Below are 12,229 nucleotides of genomic sequence, written 5' to 3'. Positions count from 1 at the left end.
TTGCTTTTTTTACCTCCCAAAAGCGGGGGGCCGGGGCCGGGCCGGCCCTAAATCCGCCCCTGAGTCTAAACAGAATAAATCTACATTTTTAAATAATAATACAAAATGCTATTTAAATTTTTGCAGCGGGTATGTGATAGTATGTCCGGATTCCATACGCCCTGGATTGCCACTCGTGGTCAGCGTAAAAATTGAAGTTGTACAACCTTTCATGTTGACTGTTGAGATAATGAGAAACTCTGTTATCTTAAATGAGACAGTAACATTCTACAGTACAGGCGTGGCTGACACTGTTGAGTTACAGGTACTGTACACATCAAATGAAGAAATTTATTTAAATAATATCCCTAGTCGTTCGCTACTTGTTTAGTGCAAGAAACTAGAACATTGAATACCACATCCTATCAGTACCATTTATAATCCTGGGTAGAGATATATTATATATTCTATTATTTAAATATTAATAAACTATGCCTTCGTATTTTGCAACACTCAAGGAAGTGGTACGTTGGTAGGTCCTACCTGCAGTATACTGAATATACAGTACTCTTCTACCTTCCACTACTGTGCAAACGTAATTAATAATGAATTATTTTTTCTTTCTTTAACCATATTTAAAGGTAGGTATCGATATCGATAAGACGTTTAAGCTGTCCTAGAAGGTTGGCTGGTATTCAGGGGCCTCCTATTCATTCATTCCACCAGAAGGACCCCACTTGAAATAAGTCTTTTTTAGACTTCCGTAGGTTATCCAGTCCAATCAAATGTTAAATTGTTAGTTGTGCAGGTGTGTGGATGGAAAATCGTTAAAAACATTTGTTTTTTATATTAGACTTTGTATATGATCATCATTTGTTACATGAGACATTATTTTTTTTTTACATTTGATATGATACCTTTCATAAACTTAATCTCATTTTCATTTTTATTTCTTCCAAAAGGTACCGGAGGATGCTGAAGATGGCTCCTACATGATACGTGCATCTGCAGTAGGTGGAATTACCTTTACACGATCAAAATACTTGAATTTCATTTCAAAAGGATTCTCTATTTACATCCAGACAGACAAAGCAATTTATAAGCCAGGACAAACAGGTATGCAAGTCCTCTTTCATAAAGTTAATCTTACTTACTGCAGGCAGTGGCAGATTACAAAGAGGGTGAGGAGAGGGGGTTGCAGCTCACCCAGTCCACCTAATTAAAAAATTGATTGGATAAAAAAAAAAATTGTATTAAAATTAAATTATCTGTAGAGACCCATTTCCGGCCATCTAGAGCTGCCATAATCATAAATTATCTTACCTCAGCCCCAACCATGTTTGTGGCTGAGGTAGACTAGATACCTCTGTAAAAGTCCCTCTGTGGGCCCAGTGACTATTTCAAATTCTTGTATTCAACACTGTGTGTGCAATATTAAGATGATCCTACATATTGTATGTATGTTATTGTGTGCATTGTTCATGTGCTGGCCCAATCGTGCGCTTCAATGGTGAAGCACAAAAAAATAATTCTTCAATTTAAACTTCCTGGTGCTGTATGGTACACATTTACAAGCCTTGGAAATATTTACAAACTGTTTGTTTACATTCATCAGGTTTGCTCACCCATCATACTGTAGGATGACAAAATGTGGTATTTTTTCAACTAAGATAAAAATATATTTTAAAGTCAAAGTCATAAAATTTTACCTCAGCCCAACCCCATTTTTTGGGGAGGCAAAATGTATTCTAAATTGTCAAAAAAACAACTTAAAAAGACTCAGAATTCCCCTTTAGGCAGCAGCCCATACCCAAACTGCGACTCGCCCCTTGACCCCGCCAGAAATTGTCCAAACCCCTCCTCCCTCCACAACTTACCCACATAAACGGCGCTGTCATCAGACAGAACGTAATATAGAAACCTGATTCATAAACAATGATTATTTCTATTTTATTCAGTAAACTACAGGATATTTGCTGTGAACCCTGACTTGTCCCAGCGCTTGGTGAACTTCACAATCGAAATCAAGGTAAGTAGTTTCATGTAACTAAATAACAACTATGAAAACTTAACAAATGTTTTCAATATAATATTGATAAAACAAAAATAAATAAAAATTATTGATACTACAGTCCAATATCTTAATACATATATTTATTTTTTTATAATACAGTTGATGTTCATTCGCACTTGTCATTTTCAGTACAGCGGCTGTGCAAATTATTTTTGTAACAATATAGGACCAAAGGTCTTATAATAACAAGATAGCGCTCTACTCAATTTGCACGTAACAATTACAAATGTCTATGTTCAGTAAAAAGAAACATAACAAGTAATAATTATATTTGAGAGAGGGTGTCCTAGTTTGTTACCATATTTGTTACAGAATTTGCATGCAGAAATCACGAGGTGTGCTATCTTTAGTTAAAGATCCTTGGTGTTAAAAATTGAAAAGTAATCACTTTTGCGAGAGGGCGCCCCACATGGCGTTATTTTAGAATTTGCCTGCAGAAAGTTGTTATAAGATCTTTTCATAGGATTCAGTAGGGATCTTTAATAAAATTAAGATACAGCTATTTCACTCAGTCAGTAATGCTGCATAATTTTTTTTTTACAGGATCCACTAGGTAATTTGATCAAGCAGTGGATTGACTACAAGCCGCCCTCAACTGGTGTAATAACAGAAAAATTAGAGATGACAACGCAGCCTGTTTTAGGGGACTGGAATATTACTGCTTCTTCGGGGGTAAATTTTGATTTGTATTTTGGAAGCTATAAGTAATACAGAATATTTTAAGCTTGGTTTCCGTACAATGGATTTGGTTCACTCCCAATTCATAGCCATGGCGAACGCCTGGGCAACATTGAGTTCCCTTCTGGTGTTGAGGTCCGATTTTTAATTCTCAATGTGTGTCTGTCTTTATTTGAAGTACTGTTTGATGTGTAGGCCTACCTGTATGAGAAATGGCTAAAACATGCTGGAATGTCAAAGTTTTGGAAATCTATTTTATTGCACTATTAAAACTAACCTTTATATATCAATATATTATGCTATGCTGTTATTTTTCTTATTTTCAATGTTATAACAACAATTTTTTAACGATTAGTGATGGTTTCTGCCTAAGAAATGCCCAAAATCGTAAACTTTGAAGGCTGATTTCTCAAATATTGCTCTTTTGAACAGCTGTATATTTAAACTCCTCTAAACTTCATAAAGAAATGTTGGATTTAAATGATTCTTGTACCATTTTATAGCTCTCATTTTTACTGTTTGACCCTTTAATAATAACTAAAAATATATTTTTGCGACGATTGACTGGTTTTGCTTGTCTTTGCCACATATATTCTAGGAATAACATGTCTTGTCAGTTTTAAGGGTAGAGGCCAGAATAATGGAAGGGTTACTTCGCCCTTTTGTGTTTAACTTTTGGGTTACTTAAAGATTTTAATATATTACATGAAAAGGGGTGCTTTTTTTCTGCATTGCAAAACCTGTTTAGACCATTTTTTACACTATTGTTTGGTGGGACATTAGCAGCAATAGGCATGGCTTAGCAGAAACATCCATTAGGCCTACCGCCCCTGACTTGTGAGTAAAAAGTGCCCAAATTAAAAACCTGTATCAAGAAGAAAACACACAATCCCCTATTAAGGGACCTAAGAACACTCTTTATTTATTTGTAGCATGTGTCTTCGCATCAAGTTTTCACTGTGGCTGAGTACGTCCTGCCAAAGTTTGAGGTGTCGGTCACCCTGCCTTCATTCGTCACCAAAAATGATTCTGAAGTACTAGGAAGAGTCGATGCTAAGTGAGTACGGATCCCCTACATACATACTTTTGTACATGGGTACCGTTATATATATCTTCCCCAAATCCATATAGAAATTACACCTGCCAACTCTAATACATGAGCATCCACTTTTTACGTCTCACTTATATGTTGTACTATCTTGCTCATCATAAAAATGTTCATAAAAAATAGAATGTGTAGGCTACCTTAACAATTTTAAAGCAGCAGGAACAGTTTTCTTTTCCTACCACGAGGGATTTCAGTCCCTCGCTGTGCATTTCGTTTGTGTTCTTGAGCAAGTCTCTTTATCTGCATTGTTTCTATCCACCCACAGGAGTGAGTATAACCTGGTAGGGAAATGCGAAATGTGCTGGTGTAGCTGCTGCAGCGTAATGGAACACTTCCTCAGGGTACTGAGTTTGTGTTCCATAGGTGTTTAATCCAATGACCTGGGTAATTATAATGTAAGACTCATAGAAGTCTCTTTATAATGCACTTTAAAGTCTACCATTAATAATAATTGGGAGCGTGTTGAACCCAACAATTTGTGTTAACCAACCTTGACAGTCTATTCATGGTTAGTTTAACACAACGTTTAACAATTGTTGATTATATTTATATTCTATTTTCCCTTCTTTCTTTCTTTGTTATATACAGTACTATGTCCAGTAAAAGTCTTGTTGTCCATCTTCAGTACCACCTGATTATAAATTTATGGCAAAATTACTGATGGGGCCCAAAGGAGGGGTTTTACTGTAATTATAATTGTGGGTTCTTACAAAGTATAGTGAACCGAGAGTTGTGAACAATGACAGTTAGTTACTCAAACACATACATTGGTACTTTTCCTACATCAAGTACTGAATTCAGTTAACTGTGTTCTGTTCTATAGCATCTGAAATGTTATGATCCTGTTCCAAATAATAGTATTTTAAAGCACTCTGTTCTTGTTTTATGATTGTATATGTGTGAAATACTGTAGGGCCATTAAAATTAATGTGGAATTCCATATTATTAATGTGGAATTCCATATTTTCTTTTTATTGGACCATTGTGCTTAAAACTTAATTCTGACAGTTTATCTATAAATAATTATATATTCATATTTTTCTATTATTAATTCCTCAAATACTTATTCATATGCTATTTGTGTGTGTTCTCACCTTCAGTGCTCATTAAATGTAAATTTTAGTTAAAAGAGCGATTAACATTTTTGTAAAATTTTGCTACATTTAATTTTTTCTGTAAATCCTATGTATGTTATTTACTTACTTGGTCTGTAATAGCTTTGTTATGTTTAAGTTTTATATTCATACTTTTTTTAAAACTATTTTTATTTTTAAATCCAAACTTTAACAATTAACATTTTTGTAATTGCTACATTCAAATTTTTCCTGTAAATCCTATGTGTGTCTGTCATAATTTACTCTGTGGTATTCTGTGAATAATTTTGTTATGTTTAAGTTTTGTATTCATATATTTTTTTATATTCTTTTTTTTTTTTTTTTTTTTAATCCTAACTCTATAGGTATACGTATGGAAAGCCAGTGTATGGAACATTGCTATTAAAAGTATTTGCAGGACATCAAAAATTAAATATGACCATGAATGTATGTATACCTTAATTAATATTTATTCATTGTTATTCTGATTGTTGTTAAATAATCGAGTAAATTGACCCAGTGGTAAGGCAGGGGCACTGCTAAGCTTTAATTTTTAAATCCTTCAGGGGAAATAGCTTTCCAAGCTTTTATCCCTGGGATAATTATTGTTGTTATTATTTAATAGATAAATGTTCATAATTCATTTGTTAATATATATCTGGTTTTTTTTTTTTTTTTTTTTTTTTTTAATAATTTTACTGTATTAAACTTTACTATTTATATCAGATTGATGGAAGCAAAAGTTTCTCGGTGCCCATGAGCGAATTTTCAAACCTTAGAGAAGGACATCATTTAACTATCGTTGCCACAGTAACAGAATCACTAACTGGAATTGAGCAAAAGTCAATTGGTTCGACAACGTACTATAACAGAACTGTGAAAGTGTCCATTTTAGATGCAAGTCCATCAACTTTCAAACCTGGACTTATGTACACTGCTTATGTAAGTTTATTTAGGAAGCAAGTTATTGTTATAACTAGAAACTTTCGCATAATGAATAAATAGTATTCACAGTGCCTCAGGTTCAAGCTGGGCACTCGCACTGCACATGACAGTCATCGGCCTACATGATTCCATGGAGAATCATGTCGGTGAGTCGAGTGGTGAGGCAGCCTTAATGGCCCTGTCACACCTTGACGATTTAGCTAGCGTATGGCAACATATTAAAATTTTTTCTAAAATGCTGGCATATGCTAAACTATTAATGTCTTTTTTTTCAATTTCGGGCCTATACATAACGTAGTCATAACGAGTTGGACGTATACATAACGTATTGGTAACTTATATGGAACGTTTCAATAACTTTGATAATGTATACCAACGGGTACTTACCATGCTGCCGGTGTTCACAACTTATGCTGAATGATAGTCGAACTTTACACAATACGCCATTATATGGTAACTGTATACTGTAGTTAGAAACACATTCAGTAAGTTCTGTGGTTGCCCGGAACATGTCAAATACGTCTACATACATCAATATACGTTAGAGATAAGTTTGATATAAGTTACACATAGGTTAGAAGTACGTTACTCATAGGTTAAAAATAAGTTTTGAGTATGCTATATATTATCTTGACGTATTTCGACTTGTGAGTAAATTACAAACAACGTGTGTGAATGTGTGTCAACAATTGCATAACTTACCTAAAACTTACAGGGTATGAGCCATACGCTGGCATACATTGAAGAGTTTCGTGCATGCACAAAACTTTCCAACGTACACCATCGTGCGCTTAACTTATACAAAACTTACCAACAGCGTATTCGCCAAATTTTTCATACGTTAGGATACGCTGGCCAAATCGTCAAGATGTGACAGGGCCATAACATCGGCACTGGTTTCAGCTGCCCCTCGCCCATTGTTCAGTTGATAGAACCAAGTTTCTCGGATATGGACTTAAAGTAAATGTCCAGTATATACATCTGGCTCGTGTGAACTTTAAAGAACCCATTGCATCTTTCGGCATTGTAGGGGGTTACCCGGATGCTGTGGTTCATTTCAGCCCCTGTCGTTGTGAATTGATAAATGATGTGAATTTGTAGCTACTATGAGTCACGGACCACGTCCATACGCAATTCAGCACAATGACGCTGCAAGTTATGGATTATTTTCCTACCTTTACCTTTACCAATGACGACACATGTGCAATATATTGTAAATGAAAGCAAGCAGTATATGGCGTAAGGATGGTGATGGTCGTATGACCGCCGTGCGTGCCAGGCTTAAGATGCGCTAGCTAAATTCAGGATAGATGGCAGGTGTTCCAAGTCTTCCGCCAATGGTAGGATTTCGGTGGCATCAATTGTCAGGGCCGGTTTGATCACAGCTTCAGCTCTCGCATAGACTTACAAACATCTCAGCTTATTTGTGTATAATTTTATTTGTAGGTTGCAGTTACAAAACAAGATGGAATGCCTCTATCGGAAGCAGAGAGGAGAATGCCATTGTTTATTGTCGGCTCCGGAAACATAACCACTCATGAAATTCCAACCAGTGGGGTTGTAACGTACATGATTGAAACTATGAGTGATGATACTTCATTCAATTTACAGGTAATAGGACAAAAGAGATCATGTTTTTTATAGTTATATTCATTATTGGTACTTGAGTCTTTTTTGTAGGTATTCAGCTATCACTGTCTATATTCAATTTTAATATGTTTTACTATACAAAATTGTATTAAAATTGAATAATTTTTTAATTGATTTCTAACAGGCATGGTATTATACTGATGAAGAGTCAAATCAGAAAGCCTCCACTTACGTAGAAGTATCCGCGTCACCGAGCAATTCATTCATACAAATTGGCTTGGACACATCGCATTTGTCAGCAGGAAACGTTGCAACATTCACACTCCGCTCTACGGAAATCCCTCCTTTCATTGTATATCTGGTAACATGTTTGTTGAATTTTTCAGCCAATATTTGTCAATTGTTTTTTTATTTTAATATTTATTAGACTTGTAATTTTTATTATACATCTTTCATTCCTTCATTCATTTTTGGTTTATTCATAAAACATATTGAAATAGCAGTACACTGAATGTCTTCAATCGTGAAATCAGCATTTTCATTTGCACGTAATTTTCCTATCCCCTAGCAGGCACTAATTTGACCTAGTGCCTTGTATTTGTTGAGTCTTGTGTGCAAAAAGCCTAAAGCTGGGGTTTTACATCGCAATGAGCTTCATCAACCACAATCAATTCATTCATCTTCATCGTGTCAGTCAGTGTGCGTACTACTCACATATCATTTTCATAAGCGTAGCTAATATGCACACACACACAGTTTATGTATTGATCATGGCAAGTAGCAGTTTTCATTATATATGTAGCCTTATATACAAAACAGGGCGACTGACTTATAAAGCAATTATTGTCAAGTTATTTGGACCCTATAGGAAATAGAAGCCTTAGAAGCCATTATTTCCTTTAAAAATTGCCTTCAACCCTGTAGGCCTCATGCAATTTGTTCAGGAAATAATGGCTCCTTCAGCCTCTATTTTCTATTGTCCTCAGAACTTGACTATAATTGCATATTATTAATAGCATATTAATTTTTTTTTTTCAAAAATATTACAGGTACTATTAAAACAACTCTCATTATACAGTGTACTGCTTCTTTTTTCTATAATTCCAACAGGTCATATCTAAAAGCAGAATTTTTGCTATGGAAACCCTCTACGGTCTGCAATCCACCCAAAATAACTTGACAGTTGACATCACCCCGGATATGGCACCATTAGCCAAATTGGTGGCTTACTATGTTCGAGGAGATGAAGAAGTTGTAGTTGATGTGTTTAACTTTAATGTTGATGGGGCGTTTAAAAATATGGTGAGTCTATTTTGTGAATACTCACCTAAATGAACAGACAATGCCAATTACCTGTCAGGGAATTACCTTGAAAATAATGGAATCTTCAATAATGATAAAGAGAATTTTCTATACATTTTTTACTTGGTAATAATATTAATTTCTTTTTCATCCAGTACATTGCAGCTGTTATAGTAGTGATAACTAATATTCTTATTTACTCAATACAAAATAAGACTTCTAGAATATATTTGTATATTTCATATATTTGTACCTATTAATATATTCTTCTAATCAGGTTAGCCTATCGTTCAGTAATGAGGTTGTTAAACCTGGTGACAGCATCACTGTTGACGTTACAGCAACCAAAGGATCGCTTGTTTACCTTTTGGCAGTCGATCAGAGTGTTTTACTTCTAAAATCTGGCAATGACATCACTCAACAAAAGGTAACAATATAATAGTGATAGCAATATTAATAAACATATGCATTATATTAACAATAACTGCAATAAGGTATATTGATACTTTTTATTATTTTTATTTTTTTTTAAATTAGGTCTAAAAATTTCTTTAATGCACTTAAAGTATTTGTATAAACAGTTCATATCTAAAAGAGAATAAATTTATTTGGTATTAAATAAAAATATTAAATAATAAAATGATGTGAAATAATAAATTTATTGGAACAAAAAGGTAAAACAGAAAGCTACTGAATATAATAATTTTTTTACAGTTGGTGTAACTAGAAATAAATACATAATCTTTAGAAGAGTGTTCTCAGAAATGCAATCAGTATATCAATGTTTTTCCACCGACAGACACTGTATGTGCATATCTAATAATTGCTTCAAATACTGCTTCAGAATTAAGTGACTCTAGAATATGTACCAGTAAACCCAGAATGTACATTAATGACCAAGTTAACACAAGATCATTGATTTAGAAACCACACATTTCTAAAACTTGATAATTTTTATGGTCAATGACAGCCAAGTGTCTTCCAACATGAAGGTACAGTAGCTTGTGGAACAATTATGTATGATAGATTATAATTTTCATTGAATGCTTTCAGGTTCTCAGAGAATTGGAAACCTTTGATGAAACTAATGATGGTGGTATAATTGATGGTCCCATCTTTTTCGATTGGTACTTTCCATTCCCAACTTCGGGTACAACTGCTGAAGATATGTTTGCGGTAAGTATACAAGATCAGTGATAGAAAATTTGTGTTCTTTGTTCGACGTATCAACTCAGCTGACATCATCTTACCTCAATTAGCTGCCAGCTTCTCATTTTGACTGTCAATCGCAAAATCACCTATTTCGTCAAGCAACTAGAACTAGTTATTAATACCCAGATCGCATATGTCGCTGCTGACTTTAATTGGTCTACAAATTCAGTAGTTGCCAAACAATTGCTACCGTAAGTTGATAAAATGTTAGTGCAAGCATGACACCTAATGTCACATTCAATGGCTTGTCAGTTTTTTGGGGGGATCACAGCAAAATAGAACATGTGCTACTAAGAGCAGTGGACAATATAGAAGTGCTTTAAATGTGGCAAAGACAAGCCAATAAACCAGTCACTAGTTGCAAATCCTGTTTCAGAGATAATGGCCAAAACATGATGGAAAGAAACATTTTTAAATCTATTTTATTGCACTAAACTAACCTTTTTATAGGAAAATATATTTTGCTATGCTGTCATTTTCCTGATTTTTAACGATTTGGCGATGGTTTCTGCCTGAGGAATGCCCAAAATCAAACTTTGAAGGCTGATTTTTCAAAATTGTTCTTTAAACACATGAACGTTATGTAAACTCCTGTAACTTCCTGTAACTTCCCAACGGAATGTTGGATTTTAATGATTCTTTTACCATTTTATAGCTCTGATTTTACTGTTTCACCCTGTAAAAAATCATAGTAATTTTTAGTGATCGCTGGTTTGACTTGTCTTTGCCACAAATGTTGCTTCAAATCATGTGACTTTCAGTTGTTCACATTACCTGCAAGTTGCTGGCAATTTATTAAAGGATAGTTGCTATAAGTGAAAATGAGTTGAGTCGCATGGGCAACATAAGCTTTACCATGTTGTGTATGGGATGCCATATATGTTGGTGTCTTGAACTACTGCACAACACTGCAGTATAATAAATGCCGCATTAAATATGACTTGACCTCATAACTTGTGTCAGTTTAAGGAGTAGGTTTTTTTAGTTTCATAAAATAACTTCAACTTTCTTTTTTCTCAAAATGTCCAACTCAATGAGCTCAATCACCAAGCGCATAGAGGCTTTTTCGCATGATGCGCTCTACAAATCCAACTATTATTCATTGTGCGTAAACTCCTATGTCTATTGCGTGAATACTTACTTGAGTGAACCGATATAAGCCAGATTCCTCATGGAACTTACCCACGAAAAATTATGGAATCGTCTAACCCAGGCGTATATAACGCATGAACGTTATGTAAAAAGCCTCAAATTTCCTTTTGCCGTGAGCGAGTGTAGTAAAAGCATAAGTAGTGAAACAAAGAGATTGTTCTAGAACAATTAAGCTACATGCTTTTGTTGTAATGTTTATTTAACGTTGAGGCCTTTTGAAGCATTTGTCTTCCCAAAAGTCTTCCTGTGTTTGTGGTGGGCCTAGGCCTAGCCCTAATTTGAATCGTCGCTCGGAATATCCTAACACAGAAATCTTGAATCTAACTTGTATTTTTTAGAATTCTGGGGTTGTGGTGATAACTGATGCTGAAATACCTAGTAGACCAGATATTTATTATTATTATGGTAAGTTTTCAAAATATTTGTAATAATTAAAATAGGTTACTTTACTTGATGTTATTTTTTTTACAAATTAGTTGTGCATTTAAGTGTTTCTTTTTTATATTATGTGTGTAAATTTTGCATATCGATTTTTTAAGTTGCATGTTGCATGTTGTATACCTGAATAATTAAATAAACAAATAAATAAAATGGTTAGCGCAGTTTATCATGCAGTGGATAGTATCAAGTCAAGAAACTAAGTCTTGGTGGATCCCACCTGACCCCAGCATACTGCCCTGTCGAACAGCTGCATGTGGATGGCCTCAGGAGACAACTGTGCTGTCCTAATATCGCACAATTCACCATCGTATGCTTAGTAATTTATATTTTGTATTTATTATTAATTTTTTATCGGAACAAACAAAGTATTCTAATTACCAAGTGATTGTAAGTCCTTATTGTTTTGATGGGTATTATTAAAAATAGCCTATGAATCTGTTTAAAACGTATCCCAAAAGAAACTAACTTAACTTTCCACAGAACTGTAAAAAGTTCATAGTTTACCATGTATTATTATTTTATAATTTCTTTGTAAAGGGCAAAATGTAGTATGCACTATATAAATATAACTATATTATTATTATTATTATTATTATTATTATTATTATTATTATTATTATATTTTTGTTATTAATATTATTATTATTAATATTA

The 12,229-nt window shown here is 34.1% G+C and overlaps 1 protein-coding gene across 1 annotated transcript in view; it reads left to right on the top strand.

Moving 5' to 3' along the window:
• Positions 1-12,229, top strand: part of LOC117116742 (CD109 antigen-like) — a 41,160-nt gene that overhangs the window by 12,866 nt on the left and 16,065 nt on the right. The window contains exons 3-14 of the mRNA XM_033260834.1: positions 942-1,095; positions 1,938-2,008; positions 2,597-2,725; positions 3,664-3,788; positions 5,299-5,380; positions 5,660-5,875; positions 7,325-7,489; positions 7,653-7,829; positions 8,579-8,770; positions 9,048-9,197; positions 9,824-9,946; positions 11,473-11,539. Coding sequence (XP_033116725.1) covers positions 942-1,095; positions 1,938-2,008; positions 2,597-2,725; positions 3,664-3,788; positions 5,299-5,380; positions 5,660-5,875; positions 7,325-7,489; positions 7,653-7,829; positions 8,579-8,770; positions 9,048-9,197; positions 9,824-9,946; positions 11,473-11,539 — 1,651 coding nt within the window. The remainder of the gene's footprint in view (positions 1-941; positions 1,096-1,937; positions 2,009-2,596; positions 2,726-3,663; positions 3,789-5,298; positions 5,381-5,659; positions 5,876-7,324; positions 7,490-7,652; positions 7,830-8,578; positions 8,771-9,047; positions 9,198-9,823; positions 9,947-11,472; positions 11,540-12,229) is intronic.

The sequence above is a fragment of the Anneissia japonica genome, unplaced genomic scaffold (assembly GCF_011630105.1).
Source record: "Anneissia japonica isolate Jap-2015-1 unplaced genomic scaffold, ASM1163010v1 scaffold287762_len338049_cov154, whole genome shotgun sequence".
In the NCBI taxonomy this organism is placed as follows: Eukaryota; Metazoa; Echinodermata; class Crinoidea; order Comatulida; family Comatulidae; genus Anneissia; species Anneissia japonica.
The sequence above is the reverse complement of the archived record's forward strand: the minus strand, read 5'-3'. Positions and strand labels throughout refer to the sequence as shown.